The sequence below is a fragment of the Oryza glaberrima genome, chromosome 7 (assembly GCF_000147395.1).
Source record: "Oryza glaberrima chromosome 7, OglaRS2, whole genome shotgun sequence".
NCBI lineage: Eukaryota > Viridiplantae > Streptophyta > Magnoliopsida > Poales > Poaceae > Oryza > Oryza glaberrima.
In genome coordinates, this window is record NC_068332.1 from 600,564 (window position 1) to 617,902 (window position 17,339).

Here is a 17,339-nt window from a genome sequence, read left to right on the forward strand (position 1 = left end):
TATTACGAAAACTTGAGGAAGGCTTTCATATATTTTCAGTTCCGGTTCCATCTCGAATAGATACTTTATCGAATGCCTAGCATTAACATTTGTGGCGTTGAGATGTTATAACTTAACACTAAAATTCCGGTTTGTATTTACATAAATTTTTTGACATTGTTTATTGTTCAAGTAAGTTTTTCATAAGAGTCAAATTGTCAAAATTTCGGTCGTTTGAGACGCTGCCCATACTCCGCATTCTCCTTCCCTGAAGAATTGCAGATACACAAGGCTCCCATTTTACCTTTTCTTTTTTTTAAAAAAAAAAACAAGAACCGTGCATAAAAATGTAGGAACCGCAACTGGTTAAAAGATCAGTGCACTGCACATTTATAAACAGCAAACAATGAGAAGATTAACAAAATCAGCGGCGCATGAATAGCCCATAGAACGAGCGCTCTGACCCGTACGAAAACGTGGAGGGGGAAAAAACGAAGCCATTAAATTAAACAGAACCAAGATCGCGCATGACCACTACTGATAACATAACAAAATGTAGTAGAAGACGAGCACCATACATCCCCTCAGTGTCACATGCATATACTGAGAACACAATTCAAACATATGTTAATATGTTACACACCACGGTTAGGACAAAAGGATATTAAGTGCAATGGCTGTTATGTCAGCAATAACAAGTCATCACAAACACACGATGAGAGCTGATAACAGGAGAACAAGTGCTTCCTTTCCCGAATCGTTTGCATGCATACTTACGCACTCCCATCTATTTTCGCACTCAAAGTCCCAACTGCACTGGACGCAATAAATATCGCTGCAACATTACCGCCCCACATTAGCTTATCTCGAAACTCCCCATTGGGCACCCCCCAAGAAGTTAACAGCCTGTGTATATGCATGCACATATATGAAGCTGAATCCAGGGTGAAAAAAAAAATAACAAACTTGAACTTGTAAGCTACCACATACCTGTTGAGATAATTTCTATCTTCGCTCTTCAGTTTCCTCACTTTCTCCACATCTTCAACAATCTCCCTTTGTGCCATCGCCTCAAATTCATCAAATCGCCTGATACTTTTGACCTGATTATCATTCATTACCTTGAACATCAATTGTGACAAGATTGATCAAGAAACGAGTCCTATTGTTAGAGAGAGAAGAATTCATAGACTTCAATATCAATAGTTTTCAGGATGTCTTCCCAATGTTAAGAGAATAAAATGAACATTTGCATACTGCAGGGTAAGGTTAGAAGTTAGAACCAGAGCGGGCCAGTGCTGTGCAGTGGTTTGCAATTTAGTGAGTTGAGTAATCATTACTAATGCAAGCTATATTTTTCTGTTAGTAACTCTTCAAAATGATTGTATTCTCTGCATATGCTTTCTTTTTTTACAAATATAATCTAACATGAATCACACACACCCACATTTCTTTAACTATATGCATTTATTTTTTTAGGCATACAAATTTGAGACTGGTGCATACATGGGTTATTTGCATTCTTAACATGTACTGCAGAAGATTGACATTTCCTAACTTCAATCTATGTTGGCAACTTGGCATCAACAAGGAAGCAAAAATCACATCGTTCCTAGAACATATCCTCTCTAAGCTTTGAATGGAAGCTTATCTAGCACTCCAAACATATCCTCTCGAATTTGCAATATCTTTGATATAACATCCTAAAGTGGATTTTGCAAGGTGGTTTTACCCATGGAATATATGTGGAACATACACACCAAACTCTCTCCTATGTATCAATCTCTCTCTCTTTCACCAACAAACCAAGCACTGGAACAATGCCAACATACCATCACAGTTGGTCAAAATAAAGAGTGAGGATTGATGAAGTATCAAAGTATCGTTGTAGTTTGCCAAAACTGCCTGTTTAAGCTTCCCATAGGCAAAACCACCATGGAAAATCACATTCTACGGGGTTATATGGGTTAAACTGTAAACTTTTTCCGTGTGCACATTTTTTTTGGGTGTGTACGTGTTCTGGGGGGTGGAGTGGGGGATCTGAAGCTGGTGTTGAAGTTCCAGTTGGTGGATTGGACTTCTGTTCAAAGTTTAGGAGGTGGACCATTTATTCTAACCAAACAGCATTATATTCATGTGGCCATCTTTTTCTCCCTTTTCTGTTGAGAAAGATACTCCCTTTTATTTAATAAGTAATAACACAAGGTTGAACTACATAGAAAGATTCTCCCTTTTATTTAATAAGTAATAACACAAGGTTGAACTACATAAATACAAGAAAAAATCACATGGGAGTCAGAGCATCATTTTAAGAACTAGTATAACCTACCAGCGATAGAAAATACAAAGCACATTTATCTTGCTGAAGTGGCCAAAACATCATTTACTGATAGCCCACCTAACAAAGACACGATACCCATAGGTAGCGGTGTACGGTACCTAGGTACCATGCTGAGTCAGCAACATAAACTGCACGATTCAACACTATGGCGCTTTATAGTCTTTATGTAACAAAATAATGCCTTTGCTAGTACATTTGACAGTCTTTGATAATGTACATCCCTGACTTGTTACCCGAGTAAAAACTAATGTGTGATTGTGATAGAACCAGGACAAAATATACGAAAACAAAATTAGAACGAGAAAGCTTGTAAGTTGTAACATATACCAACGTAACTTGTATCATACATATGCGGAACGATAAAAAGAAAAGTAAATTTTGCTGTATATATGTTCTAGATCATAATTATTATGTCTGGTAGGATAGGATTTAGATGGTAAGTAAATTTACCTGTATTATATTATATGACTGGATTGTTATCATTTCACAGAAACAGCGCTCCAAGTAGGAAACATAAATAAGTGATTACAATAGCGAGGTCAGTGACCTTGAGTTCGCTCAGGCTCCCTCACCTAAGGGGATTGTGGTGCGGAATTGATCCGCTCCAATCCTGTCCCTTCCTCATAGGGATTAGATGAACAAGTAACAGGGAGAGAGATGGATGGATTTAGATTGGCGTGCGTCTCTTAACCGCACGAATGCGCCATCCTCCCTCCCTCAAAGTATTTGTATGCAGATAGATTTTTTTTAATAACTTTTGATTTGTAACTGTTGTATAATTGTGTAAGAAACGAAGGGGGCAAAAAAAAACGGGGGGGGGGGGGGGGGGGGGAACGGGAGGAGGATGGAAACGGATTAGGTGGTACCTCTCCCGGGGAGGAAGATGAGGAGGATAATCTGCTGCTGCAGAAAGAGCGGGTGCGGTGGGGGAGAAGCCTCTGCAGGGCGCGGCGGAGCAACAAAGGCGGCGACATCGCGGGCACCGTGTTCTGACTCTGAGCTAGGGTTTCCTCTTCCTCCCTCTCGATTCGATTCGATTCGAGTTGTAGAGGCTTAGGCTGCTGGAATAAAATAAAAAGAAAATCAGAAGATGATGGGCCGGGCCTACCCAGACAGAGTTAAAGCCCAAATCCATCGCCACCTCTTGTCTCTCAAAAGAGAAACGGCTCCAAGTTCTTTTCCTTTTTCTACTTACTATTATTATTATATAATATATATAAATAATCCTCACCTACCCGACAATCTCTCTCGCACCCCACCCCTTTCTCGTTTCGTTGGAAGAAGAAGAAGAAGAAGAAGGTGGTTTCGCTGGAAGAAGAAGAAGGTGAAACCCTAGATCTGATCTCGGATGACGGCGCGATCGTTGTTGGCCGGTAGGATGGTGGCGGCGGCTCGCCGCGCCTTCCGCAGCAGGCCCCTCCACACAATCACAACCACCACCACCACCGACGCCGCCACTGCCATCGCCACCAAGGAACAGCACAAGGTATGCAGGAGCCTTGATTGACCACCTGCCTAGCTTTGTTCATGTTGGGTTGATTGATCCGCATCCATATCCGCTCACGCGAGCCCTTATTTGGATTTCGATTCTGTATCTCGTAATTTGGTCGATGCGTAGGTGGTCAGTCGTCTTGATGTGATGGAGGATATAAGCTTTCCCTACATGACACGCGAGATGGCCGCCGTACTGCGGCGGAGCCGTGTTGCGGCTGTCGAACACAACAATTTTAACATCAGGCAGCTTGCTAATCCTTACCATGGGTATGTTGGCTTCTTTCCTCTCTCTCTCTCTCTCTCTCTCTCTCTCTTATATATATAACTGGAGTATCTCGGACGCAACAGCACAATCAGTTTATGCATATTGATCTAACCTGTCTCAATTTGCATTGTTCGTAGGCCGGCTGATGGAGATATCCTGTATGACAGGGCATGGATTAACAATCTTGCTCTGCTTTTTACTCTCTCCACGTTATTTGGGGCGTTTAGTACTCTAGCCAAGCTAAAGCAGACACCGACAGTGGACCAATGTGTCCAGACCCAAACTAGTTAAAGCAACCACTGAGGTTGTATGGATTCCAGTCCCAAACTTGTTAAATCAACCGCTGACGTTGTATTGGATATCATACTCTTTATGTCGTAATACTTAATTTCATATGCTATTGTGATAACTTGAGAATTACTTCCTATATGTTAGCTTTATATGTTTCTGGATGTTCTGTTGTGTCTGCCCCCATACAACTTGCTCAGTTAAGATTTCTCATGCTACTTTTTGATGATTTGTTCACCATGTCGTTAACATGGCAGCAGTATTAGGTTTAGGCACATCTTTCTTTTGTTATTACTTATTGCACTGGAATATCATCAAGCTAGAATGTGGACTACCTACTAGCATAGCAAGTTACAGTAGTGTATTATAGTAATGATATTGAGCTTGGATTTGGCATATGTTGTGCCTACACGACTCTTTTACATGAATCAGAGTAGAGTGTGTGGCTTCGAAAGCTGCCTCCTTTGGTCCCCATCGTGCCTGCTCCCGTAACTTGCTTTAAAAATGCATAGGAAGTTATAACCTACTACTGGGAGTAGCTACTCCCACCCTAGTAGATGTTCTCCTCACTTTCTAATTGATATTCTGCTATATAACTAGTTGATTTTCTGCTCCATTTCTAGTTGAATAATTTTCTGCACATTTTCAGTTGGTAGATTGCTCGTTTCATGTCATATATATACTGCTTTTTTTCTGCCTTACATTCTGCTCCTTGTCAAGATGATTTACCGATCCTCTTCAAGTGAATGTATATTCCGCTCATTTTCATGTTCATATTCTGTTTCTTTCCAACTGATTATTTTCTGCTCCCAACGAACATGAAACCATGCCGAGGATAATCATCATCTGATCTCTTTTAACAAATCCCATAATGGGTTTTGGGAATAGCGTGGCTCCAAGCAAAGGAATTAAGAGACGCAGAATCAGCTGTAGCAAGTCCAACTAGCATATGGAAGTCCTCGTGGAAAGATAGGCAGTAACGCAGTACAAACATTTTGTGCCTTATCTTTGTGTTTAACTGATCCATCTGGCTAACGAACTTCTTTGTACAGGAATCTGCTATGTATTCTTAGCTGCGTGCAGCAAAATTATCTAGCAAAATGCAATCAATAGCACAACAACAGGGCAATGAATAAAACTCCCTACTCACCTGAGTACCTCACAATGTCTAAGTGTCCCTTTAAAAGGCACTAGCAATCGTGCACGTGCAATGCACACATACATACATACATACATACATACATACATATATATATATATATATATATATATATATATATATATATATATATATATATCATAAGATATAAATAATCACATTAAAAAATATAAATTTTATCGAGCAACTTTATGATGCTTTAAAAAATGCATAGGAAGTTAAATCAATGTGCTTCATCAACAGGTGATCTAGTAACGATGCACAGATACCAGTTAAATAGCATGTCCTTTATTTTAAGATAGCTAAACATGTACTTTCTCTTTCTCCGTTTCACAATGTAAGTCATTCTAGCATTTTCCATATTCATATTAATATTAATGAATCTAAATAGAAATATATGTCTAGATTCATTAACATCAATATGAATGTGGGAAATGCTAGAATGACTTACATTATGAAACGGAGGGAGTACCAAAATTTTGCAAATCAACATAATCTAAGGAGGCTACACTATAAAGAAGCTTGTAATCATGCTAAAGAAAAGAGAGCCAATATTGATAATTTGTTTTGTTAGAATGTATTATCAAATTTATATTGAACCTTACATATGAATAAACATATCTCTGAACTTCTATAAATTACACATGTTTATTTACATGGTGAATCATTATAATCTAATACAACCACAACAAAATTCCTAAATGAATTTCATGGTTATCCACTTTCGATACCATTTGAAGATCTGGCTTTACATTCAGACTACCTTTACCCGATTACTTGCATATTTTGAATTCGAGCTCTCCATTGATATTTTACCTTGACTAAATCCGTTGGTTGGTTTTGATGAAAAAAATGATTCCAACTTGCATATGCAGCTGTAACAGTTAATCTTCAAAGTTCACAACGAAAATATGTGTAATATTGAAAGCACCTTATAGGAAGGAAACATGTATAGAATGAATCAAATTCTAAAGTAATTAAACAGGTGCAATCTTTTAACAGTGTAATGCCCATATTTTTTTATTGAGAGGGATGGACCAGTGAACCATCATCTCTGCTAGTAGAAAGTAAATTCCATGCATAATTCTCAAAGAATCAGATTAAAAACATTTAGTAGCATTATCTGAAAGCTAAAGAATAATTTCTTTTAGTGCAACAAATGATTATCTCTACATTACATTTTAATCAAATTTGGAAAAATATAGGTACCTGAACAAGTGTAAGCCTAGAATTTGGAAAACTATCATCAGCTTTATGAAATTTATTCCTTCGTTTTTGTTGCATAGAGGATGGTGGATGGTTGGGTCAGCACCTGAAAGGAGCATAGTACTACCATTCACCTAAATCAAGACCAAATTTCAAAAGTTTGTCCAACTTATTTGGTAGTGCCACATGTTTTTTTTGTGGGTACTGTTGGTACAAAATCCAACTAGCTTAATCAATGTGTATTCTGTATTCGATCGGCTCGAGATGAGCGAAGTTTACATATTTAGAGCAAGTTCAATAGTATAGCCAATTATTAGCTCCAATTCATCTATAGTCAATCTAATAGCTCATTCATACAATAGTTACATACTACACTATTAATACGCGGTCCCACCTGCCATACACACACTGCGTCTTGGAGTCCGTGCTATAGCTGGTTACAAATTTGTAGCTCGCTTATCTTCTCTCTCCTTATTTATCTTATTAAAATATGTTTGTAGCTGGCTTATAGCATGCTATTGTACCTGCTCTTATACAAAGGCCATTGAAAGGGGAAGTTACAGTGCTATCGAGATTAACTGAGTGACTGCCATGCAGGCCAGCTCTTGGGTCTCTTCGTCATTTCCCTAGGGAATAAGTTCATTTAAGATTCCTTAACTTTACACTGAATCCGATTTTCGTCCTTGAACCCCAAAATCAGATACAACTTGTCCCTTAACTGTCAAAACCGGTGCAAACAAGGTCCCTCGGCAGTTTGAAAGGCGGTTTTGGCTAATGTGGCGTCTACGTGGCTGGTTTGACTAGGTCTTCGTCCCACGTGGCATTGACGTGGCGCTTACGTGGCAATTCTATCCAGAAAAATAATAAAAACCGTGGGCCCACATGTCAGTTACACAAAAAATAATAATTTTAAAATGGTGGGGCTCACGTAGGCCCCACATGTCAACCTCACTCCTCCCTTCATCCCTCTCTCTTCTCTCTCTGTTCTTCCTCATCCTCACTCCTCTCTCTCTCTCTTCTTCCCGGGGAGTGCCGGAGCGGACAGGGCGGGTGGGCGGTGGAGCAGGCGAGCGAGGCGGGCTGTCCGAGCTCCGGCGGTGGGCAACGGCGCCGGCGACGGGAGCCTCGACCGGGGGAGAGGAGGCGCCGCGGTAACCGGAGCCGGGATGGTCGGCGCGGCGGCGGGTGAGGTGGTGGTAGGCGCGGCGCGGAGAGAAGCTGCTGCTGCATCTCCAGCATGATGCAGACTCTGCTTTCCGGATTGCTTGCTATTGGAAGAATTGAGGAGTCGATCTACTGCTATTGGAAGAGTTGAGCTAGATAACTTATCACTGACAGTTAAGCTATAGCTATTTTTTTCTCCATATCTGAATTTTCTTTTGTTGAAAAAACCATTGCTATGCGGCCAGTTCATAGATCATCAGGCACACGTTCAATTCACAACAAGTACTTTTCTTTGCAAATCCACAATCCCCGCTACGACCGGCTGCCTCGCCATGCCAGTATATGCCTTGGCGACCCCTTCCCGGGCTGGTCGGGAGACCGGCGGCGTGGTGGTCGGCGCCGCCGCGGGGTCTTGCGCCGGCCACATCCCCGCCCTCAGTACCGCTGCCACCGCTGTCGAACTCCATATCCTTCTCGAGCATGACGGCGATGGCGCCGGAGTGGTCATCCTCGTCGTCGGAGCCCGCGGTCGAGCGCTCCGACTCCTGCGGCTACTGGTCCAGCTGTCGCGTGAGCAGCCACGGTCACCACCACGAGGCCGCGGAAGACGACGACCCGTCGGAGAGGGAAGGAGGCAGCGAGGGCGCCGCCTCGCCGAGGTCGCTGGCTGCAGTCAGTGTCCGAAGAAGAGAGAGGATAATGGAAAGAAGAGGATGACATATGGGGCCCACATAGGTCCCACCATTTTTTTATTTTGTATGTGAAACTGATATGTAGGTCCCATGGGTTTTATTATTTTTTCGGATCGAATTGACACGTAAGCGCTACGTCGGTGCCACGTCAGTTGAAGACAGAGTCAAATTAGCTACGTAGGCGCTACATCAGCCAAAACCGCCATGTAAACCACTAAGGGATCTCATATGTACTGGTTTTGATAGTTGAGGGACCCGTTGTATCTGGTTTTGCGGTTCAAGGATGAAAATCGAATTCATTAACCAGTTAAGGGACCACGGATGAACTTGTTCCTTTCCCTGGTGACAAGGTTGGGCTATGCCCACCAAGGAAACTGGGCCGGCGCTGAGGAAATTTAATTTTAACTTTTCTAGGGGAAAAGAAAAAAAAGTGAAGCAGATGGTTTTCTCAACAGAAAAAAGACCAATAGAAAAACAGAGATGGATGGTTTCTAGATAGAGACAAAGAAAAAAAAGAAAAAGGGAAGATCGACTGTGTATAGATGGAAAAAAAAGAAATAAAAAGAGAGGCACAAGAGAAATTGAAGAGAGGCATGAGAGAATCTGGGAAGGAAAAAATAGAGGAGATCAGGAGGCACTGGAGAGAATTTGGGAAGAAAAGAAAAGGTAAAGAAATAAAAGGGGAGAACGGGAGGTGCTGATTTTTCACGGGAGAAGGAGGAGATTGGGAGGAAGTGATTTTTTCCAGGGGAGTGGAGATTGGGAGAGCACTAATTTTTTTTCTTCAAGAGGAAGGGAGTTGCGCGCGTGAGGAGGGGCCGAGGGGGAGGAGAGGAGTTGCGCCGTGCGTTGGGGGAAGGGGCGGACAGGAGCGCGGGGCCAGCATGGAAGGGCGCACGCGCGGGGGAGAATAAGGGCACCCACAATGGTTATCTATAGGCTCTCTACAAGAGATCCATGTCAGTATATTTTTCTACTTGTAAGGTATTAAATGAATAGAGAGAGCAAAGCTATCTACTAACTTAGAGATAGTCTATAGAGAAAAACGAGGCAATGCATGAGAGAGCCATAGATACCAATGTAGACATACTATTAAGGTGGTTTACTATTAATCGAGTCTATTGCTGAGATGTACATATTTTATAGAGAGCACCTTACTTTACCATTGCGGGTGCTCTAAGGAAGGTGAGTGAGAGGGGGAGGGTTTGGGCTTGTTAGTTGCTAAAACACCTATGATAGGTATGGCCTCAATAAATGCATGTTTAAAAAAATAAAATTGACTGCATTAAAAGACCAAAAGGGTATGAAAGACACCATGTATATAACTTTCTCGTTTATTGTTGTATACAACGTGCTTAATTATATTCATTCTATAACTAATTTCATGTTAATACACTGTCAAGAGCATCGGTTTAAAAAAAACTAGTCCTATTTCTAACACAACAATTTAAAGAACAAACAGAAGCTCCTAGCGTACTGTGCTTCCAACTGGTGCTTCTTCTGCTTACGACCATCTTCTCCACATGATACCGCGGCGACATATGTACGGTCGTTGGATCACTAAGATGATGAACCAGCAACTTATTATTAGTAGGATCCCTTCCCATCTTTAGATCTTGACTAAGAAAAGAAGGAAGCTGTCACACTACTTAACCTGCAAAACGAATTGGTACCCGTCAGAATATAAGAATGAATTGAAATAAATTACACACGAATCACGCTGGCAACCGCCGGTGACGGCACCGGTGAACCTCGCGACGATAAGTGGCGGCGACGATGAACCTCATGGACGACCGGCGGTGGCGATGACAAACCTCATAGCAACCAACAGTGTGTAACGTCGTGGCAACGAAGCTAGCGGATGACCGGCGACGGCGACGAAACCTTGCAGACAACCGGTATAGCAGCCGTGGCGACCAACCTCGCGGACGACCGGCGGCGTCACGGCATGGCGACCAAGCTCGCAGTAGCAGTAGCACAGCATCATCCACCATCCATTTTGCTTTAGAATTCGTGCTATCAAAAAACTGAGTATTAAACGAATTAGCGTCCTATTCCTATCCCTATTCCCTAATCCGATCTGCGTCCGGCCATCGTCTTCTTCTTCTTACTGTGGGAGTGCAGGCCTATTCTTGTTGGGCCCTCAACAGAACTCGGCCCAGCAACTAAAAATTCTCACAGCCTCTTTTTTTTTTCTTCTTTTCTGGCTCGAAAAATCTTTTTATTTTTCTTTTCGTTTCTCGAAGTTAAGAATAGGACGCAGTTCTTCTCTCGGCTCTCGCTCTCGTCGGGAGAAATTTGGACCGGCAATTCTGTTCCAAAAAAAAAAAAAAATCGTACAATTCCGCAGCCTAACCCTAGTCGACGCGAACCTCCAGCCGCCGGAAGATGCTGCGACCAGCGGCGGCGGCGGCGGGCAGGGCCATCCGGCGAGCCGCGTACCACTCCGACGGCGGCCCTCCTCCCCGCAAGCTCCGGGGCCCCCGATTCAGCCCTCTCAACAGGCACAACCACGAGGTACCTCAGATCTATAGCCTTGTTCGTGCACCCATCTAGAGTTTACCCACCCAAATTTAGTGTAGAAAGAGAGTTTTTCATGTCTTGTTCAAAGTACGAATTAGTCCCAAATCCTCCTGGCTCAGAAACCCTGTCCCTCCTTGTGTCATCTGTTTATCATTGCACTTGTTTCCTCCTGCTATCTTCAAAAATATTACTACCTTTTTCCTGTGCCCCCAACCTTACACACACACAAAAACAACAACTAGGGATTCAAGTATTTAGTTACTGCCTCAATATTCATGTGCAACTTTCCAAAGTATTCGGTTCGCCTTCTTCTGGGATTACTCTATACGGTTGTTATGTGGCAATCAAAAGCACACTCCTCTTGGGTAAGAGATGGCACTACTGTCAAATTCCATTATGCCATAGATTGTCTATGCTTATTTATGATGAATGAATTTGTACAATTGAGTTATATAATTTCATAAGGTTTCAGGCGTTGTGATGTTTTTAAGGTGTGTGTTAAGCATCTGTCACTTAATTTGCACTAGAATTCTGACTCTTGCTGTTACCACAGATTAAAAGCTTGTCTTTTGTTCAAGTCTCCATCTCTAATTTATTTATCTCTATAACTTAAATACCTTATCTTAGAGGTTCAATTAAGAACGCTCTCACAAGAAAAGGAAAAGCTTTCTTGCGCACGGTGCACTTGTGCCAAATGATGCATTTAAAGCCTTCATCTTTTGTTCCTCCTTCCTATGTTGTTCAAAGTTAGTTTGGTGAAACCCTCGTGGCTCAGAAAACAATCCCTGTGTTGTTCACAGTTACACCTGTTTTTCCTACAAACTTGGGAAATCTTTTTTCACCTTTTCCTTTTTTTCTTTTTACAAAAATATACTTGTCCTCCCATATTGTCAGGGTTTAACTACTACCAATTCCCAAATATTCGGTTCAAGTGCCAACATCAAACTTCACTCAGTTTTAAATTCGGTATTTCTGATGCTGCTGCAATGTTATAACTAATAATATGCCAATTGAAGCTCACCCCCCTTGATGAAAATAAGGCACTGTCAAGAAAGAACGGAGCTTGCTTTCCTTCTATTATGGCCCTCTGAATGCATGTTCCCTAGATTATATATCATTGTGTACACTTACTTATGATAAATGAGTTTGTAGGGTCGTGTTTCCCTAAGATTTTGGCTGTGCTCACTGTGAAGTTGTAAGAAATCCAGTAGTTCTTGTGTGCTTATGTAGTAGCATTTGAACATCTTACTCTAAATTTTTCAATTTTAAGTTCTTCTACAGTTATACAAATATTGTTAGCTTGTTTGTTGCACAAGCATTCATATACAATGTTTTTCCTTGTCATAGTGGTTGAATTAAGAATCTTTAACATCTTAAGAAAGGCTATGTCGGGCACAGCACACTTGTTTAAAAATGATAGATTTTAATCCTTCATCTTTAGTCCTCGTTTCGAAGTGATGAAATGTGGATGGAATCAAAATGGATGGTCTACTTGATTAACACGGTGAATTAATATCTTGAGAAATTAACTTAACAAATAGCTAGAAACAAGTGTTCTAAACAATACAGTAGAAGAAAGTTATTTTCAGAAATCGTATTTTCGGAAGTGTGGAGCAAATAAATCGATCCAGGGTAGATTACAGTTGATCATCACTTCAGAAAGGGCCTTAGTTTTATGGATGACTTAATTATCACTGTGCGGGTACAGTGATATTGAACGTGCTAAATTTTATGGAGAACTGCAGTTAAATATAATTCTTTTGTATAAATCTGATAGCAGATGTAGATGTCTAATATTACGCACGTTGATGTGCAGGTTGATGCGTTGCTCGAGGAAATCAAGAATACGCCGGTTAGCATGATTTCCGATGACTTAATTATCAGAACTGTGCGGCAGTACGTAAACCTCTGAATTGCAGCTTCTGTTATTATTTGTTGTGTGTCTTGTTAACCATCCTAAATTGATAATTACTATTACCTGTCCTTGTCTGCTTCTCTAGTTCTATTTTGGCTCGTCAGCAGATTCTTGTTCAAAATGTTCTCCGATCATGGGTTATTGCTGCAGCAGTTCTCTCAGGCTATTGCTGGGGGTACAACAGAGTGGCCAAACGTCCTGTGGCTGGCTCTGAACCACCAACAGAAGATGAGGTGTAGAGGACTTGACAGTGTTTTCTTTTGGAGATGGGAGTCTAGAAGTCTGGGAGAATCAAGAACGTAGTGAACTAAGCATGTGTCATAATCTATCCTGTGTATCAGTGACTCTGTGTTAACTATAACTAATTAGTCCTAGAGCTAATTGGTGTGGGGATTCTGTAATGAGAGATCTCGTTCGGTTTGACCTGTACATGTTTCTCTGGTTGCGGATTCTGTTGCCGAAACTGATATGTGTAATGGGAGATCTCTTTGGGTTGATCTCTGCTTTATTTTGTTGAGCAAATTTGCAAGAAGATAACGGTTTTTGCCCTTTTTTGAATATCTTTTGCCTCCTCACGAAAACTGACACATGCTAGGCTAGTTTGTAAAAAACTCCTCGTTATATACATAATCTTACATCGACCCTCTCAACACCTGATGTCTAAGCTGTTTTTTTTTTAATATAATTGTGAAGTGAAAAATCTGCTTTCAGGGTAGCACTGTAGACATAAAGAGTATAGGGGTGTTTCTGAAAACAATCTTCCCTTGTTCCACCTATCCCCACTCCGCTAGCCAATCAGGAGGCATATCCATCAGCCCTCGGTCGATCGTACAAGGTGGGCCGTGGGCTGAAGGCGGAGTCGTGGACGCGGAGACAGAAACGGCGTCGCTTCAGCTGCAATTTTTAGTCCCCCCTCCCCTTTTTTTTTTTTTTTTGGAAAAAGTACACCGAAGGTCCCTCAACTTATCATCGAGATACAGAATCCTTCCCCAACCGTAAAACCAGATATCCAGGGTCAAAACTGGTCACAATAAGTCCTTCGATGGTTTTGACCTGGTTTTATCGTACGTAGTGGCTGAGTCAGCGTGGGACCTACATGGACCCCACATGTTAGGATGCCACGTCAGCACACACACTCTCTCTCCCCTCCTCTCTCTCTCTCCCCCCTCCTTCTCACTCTTCTCTGCCTCTGACTGTAGGCCGGCCAGTGGGGTGAGGCGGGAGAGGAGGTCGGCGCCGTGGCGGCTGCTGGCGTTGGCGGGGGCTGCGATGGGGGAGAATGGAGGGCGTCGGCGTCGGCGGCGGCAGCGACATGGGAGAAGGGGAGGGCGTCGCCGCACGGGTGAGGTCGAGGACATAGACCCGGCCGGCCGGCCGGCGGCTCGGTGGAGCTCCTCGGCGGCCGAAGATGGGCCTGGGGAGGCAGTAGTGACGCGGGAACAACGCGGGCGTGCAGCGGTCATGCGCGTGCGTCGTTAGCGCGTGCGTCCCCGACGGAGCGAGCGAGCCGCCACTATCTCCCCTACCAGCCACCCACCCGAGGACGAGCTCCCGCAGGTTGGGGTAGGCTGCGGCGGGGAGCTCCCATGCGCCAGTTGCTTAGGCTATGGACGTCCAGGAATTGGACTGCGTCGTCGACGTCCTTGCCATCGCCGCCACCGCCGTTGTAGAGGCACCGCCCTTGAAGGGCGCCGCCTTGGGTGGCCGTCGCTGCTTGGTATGCGTCATTGAAGTAGTTGGACCACCTGAACTCGTCCAGCACGCCGGCGTTGTGGTCCATCGTCGCGACGGGGTTGGCATGTCCTAGGTTGGTGGTGGCGACGTTGGCGCGCTGCTGACTGCTCGGCGTCAGTCGCGGCGGGGCTGAGGTCGTCCATGGAGGTGAGCGTGCTGGAGCTAGACCACCGGTGGAGGAGGATCTCCCAAGGAGGCGGTGGTGCATGCCGTCCGCTGCCTCCGACGACGCCACACTTGGCCGCCACCTGGCGTGCCGCCTCGTGCAGGTGGGCATTAGCGACGTCTTCGCCGTGCCCGGGGACTTGAACCTCACGCTTCTCGACCACCTCATCGCTGAGCCCGGCCTCCGCGTCGTCGACTGCTGCAACGAGCTCAACACCGGCTATGCCGCTAACGGCTACGCGTGGGCCCGTGGCATGGGCACCTGCACCGTCACCTTCACCGTCTGCGGCCTGCTGCTGCACGGCCGCCGTCACCGCAGCCATTGGTTCTGGAATCAGGAGACGGGCGACGAAGCAGGCGCCGCCTTCAGGAATCAGGAGCGTGCCAGCGCATCTCCGTCGTTGCCGTCGGCGGTAGCTCGTCGGAGTGGCTCCGTCGTCGTCGGCGGTGGTAGAGCGTTGCCGTCGTCGCCATCATCGGAGACGACAGCCTCCTAGGACCGGCACAGTTGAAGCGTGTGGGCGTGGCTCCGTCCGGCACCGTCCTCGTCCTCTCCCTTGCGCAAGTGAATTGGGCAGTCGTCGAGCTCGAGGCCGCGTTTGCTGTGAGCCACCGCCGCGCTCCTTCCCCGCCAGGCCTGTCGTGCCCACTGCACCGGCGACGCACTCCGTTTCTCCCGCGTCGTTGCCGTCGAGCGACGGCTCGCTCGCTCCGTCGGACAAGAGGAGAAAAGTGAGAGAGAGATGAGGGAGGGAGAGAATGGGGGAGAGAGAGAGAGGGGGGGAGGGTGATGACATGGCATCCTGACATATGCGGCCCATGTGGGACCCACTCTGACTCAACCGCCACATCGGACAAAACCGGAGTAAAAACCACCGAAGGACATCAAGTAAACGGTTTTGTAAGTTGAGGGATGTCATATATCTGGTTTTGTGGTTGGAGGACGATTTTGTAATTCGATAACAAGTTGAGGGACCATCGGTGCATTTTTTTCTTTTTTTTTTTTGCCAATATCTATTTTAACTGGGCTTTGGGCCAGAAATTTTTTGGGTGGTCAGGGGACCGCCCTTTGGATCCGCTGGTGATGCTGAGGAACATGTGAATTGACTGTCAGGGGTTAACTCATCATCTGAATCTCATCCCAGAGTTGTAAAACCTGGGATAGTTGTTAAGTATCATCTTTGACCGTTAATTCCTGCATAAAGGAATGCAAAATATAATATCAAATTAAGTGGTAGGGTTTACTAACCGTTTCCTCTAGTTTTGGTAAGTATTTATACGCAAGTGATTTTTTGGATGAATTTACACCCGTCATGCAAAGAAATGTACCTATATGGGACCAAACCACAATGCACCGCCTTAGGGGCCCACATGTCATCCCCTAGAGGAAGGCAGTGGAGAGTGGTGGGGCTCACAGGCCCCACCTCCACCTTCCACAATGACAGTTATGGGTACACCGACCTCCACAACCGCCATTCCAACCGTCATATGGTTATATGAAAGGATGAGCTCCAGCCGTTGCACAACACACAACAACAAAAAAAAAACTCACTTTCATATTTGAGGCATCACTTTATTAGTGTGGAAAAAATAGATAGAGAGTGAGGGGAAGGTCCGGAGGAATGCCGGAGTTGTCGGTGCTCTCTCCTCACTTGTACCTCGGTGGATGCTTCATTTAATAAAGTAAGTGTTTGAGATTTCTTATGGTATTTAATTAGCATACTTAAGTGAGATATATTCTCACCATTGCAGATTCGACACTTAGTATTTATATTAAGAGCTTGTTTGGTTCTTTACCCTACCAATTCATTGGCAGTGCTAAAGTCTAGGCAAACTTTGGCACTACCAAAATATTGGTAAGGTAAAATTATTTAGTTAACATTTGGATTGCTGCCAATAAAAAGCCAAATTCTTATAGTATAGTGAAGAAACTTCTAGAATATAACCAAATAGAATAGGGGCGCTACCAAATATTTGGTCTCAATTCAAACTAACACACAAACTATTCAATTTGAATAAACTAGCATCTTAAGTCGTGTGTTCACATGGTTATGACCTCTCCATCTATTAAAATATTGTTTGTGTTAATGGACATAATGTTTAATAATAATTAATAATAAATATGTTTTTAACATTTTTTTAAGAAGTGTAGCTATAACATTAATGGATTTATATATCTTGATTTGTCATTAAGAATATCATCGTAACAACAAATAATTTATCATATATTAGCGCAACCATTACCTCCTACAATATCTAAAAGAGGCAATTGTAGTAATAATGTAAATAGCCACATTTCTTACGCGTTGCAATTCTTTCATCACCAGTTGAAAAACTGCATATGCACCAGCCTTCAAGATCAATTGACACAAAATAGGGGATGCAAACTCAAAGCTTTTTCATCTAAACGAAAT

At 43.6% G+C, this 17,339-nt stretch overlaps 3 protein-coding genes across 3 annotated transcripts; 2 read left to right on the plus strand and 1 right to left on the minus strand.

Moving 5' to 3' along the window:
* Nucleotides 1-752: 752 nt before the first annotated feature.
* Nucleotides 753-3,294, minus strand: LOC127778413 (uncharacterized). Its single transcript, XM_052305010.1, has 3 exons — nt 3,187-3,294; nt 970-1,082; nt 753-885 (listed from the first exon to the last, which is right to left on the minus strand). Exons 1-3 carry the CDS (start codon nt 3,292-3,294, stop codon nt 753-755), a joined length of 354 nt encoding a protein of 117 aa, XP_052160970.1.
* A 357-nt stretch (nt 3,295-3,651) lies between these two features.
* LOC127778246 (uncharacterized) lies at nt 3,652-4,719 on the plus strand. The gene is made up of 3 exons (XM_052304820.1): nt 3,652-3,806; nt 3,939-4,081; nt 4,217-4,719. Exons 1-3 carry the CDS (start codon nt 3,669-3,671, stop codon nt 4,368-4,370), a joined length of 435 nt encoding a protein of 144 aa, XP_052160780.1. The 5' UTR covers nt 3,652-3,668; the 3' UTR covers nt 4,371-4,719.
* Nucleotides 4,720-10,835: 6,116 nt separating this feature from the next.
* Nucleotides 10,836-13,548, plus strand: LOC127778669 (uncharacterized). Its single transcript, XM_052305290.1, has 3 exons — nt 10,836-11,105; nt 12,928-13,007; nt 13,112-13,548. Exons 1-3 carry the CDS (start codon nt 10,977-10,979, stop codon nt 13,263-13,265), a joined length of 363 nt encoding a protein of 120 aa, XP_052161250.1. The 5' UTR covers nt 10,836-10,976; the 3' UTR covers nt 13,266-13,548.
* Nucleotides 13,549-17,339: the final 3,791 nt, after the last annotated feature.

Bases quoted from the DNA above. Each gene is read 5' to 3' on its own strand.
- LOC127778413 (XM_052305010.1), bottom strand. From the start codon at position 3,294: ATGTCGCCGCCTTTGTTGCTCCGCCGCGCCCTGCAGAGGCTTCTCCCC. The intron at 1,083-3,186 runs GTACCACCTAAT...AATGATAATCAG, and splicing joins CATCTTCCTCCCCGGGAGAG to GTCAAAAGTATCAGGCGATT. The intron at 886-969 runs GTATGTGGTAGC...GCATATACACAG, and splicing joins GATAGAAATTATCTCAACAG to GCTGTTAACTTCTTGGGGGG.
- LOC127778246 (XM_052304820.1), top strand. From the start codon at position 3,669: ATGACGGCGCGATCGTTGTTGGCCGGTAGGATGGTGGCGGCGGCTCGC. The intron at 3,807-3,938 runs GTATGCAGGAGC...GTCGATGCGTAG, and splicing joins CCACCAAGGAACAGCACAAG to GTGGTCAGTCGTCTTGATGT. The intron at 4,082-4,216 runs GTATGTTGGCTT...CATTGTTCGTAG, and splicing joins CTTGCTAATCCTTACCATGG to GCCGGCTGATGGAGATATCC.
- LOC127778669 (XM_052305290.1), top strand. From the start codon at position 10,977: ATGCTGCGACCAGCGGCGGCGGCGGCGGGCAGGGCCATCCGGCGAGCC. The intron at 11,106-12,927 runs GTACCTCAGATC...GTTGATGTGCAG, and splicing joins TCAACAGGCACAACCACGAG to GTTGATGCGTTGCTCGAGGA. The intron at 13,008-13,111 runs GTACGTAAACCT...CTGCTTCTCTAG, and splicing joins ATTATCAGAACTGTGCGGCA to TTCTATTTTGGCTCGTCAGC.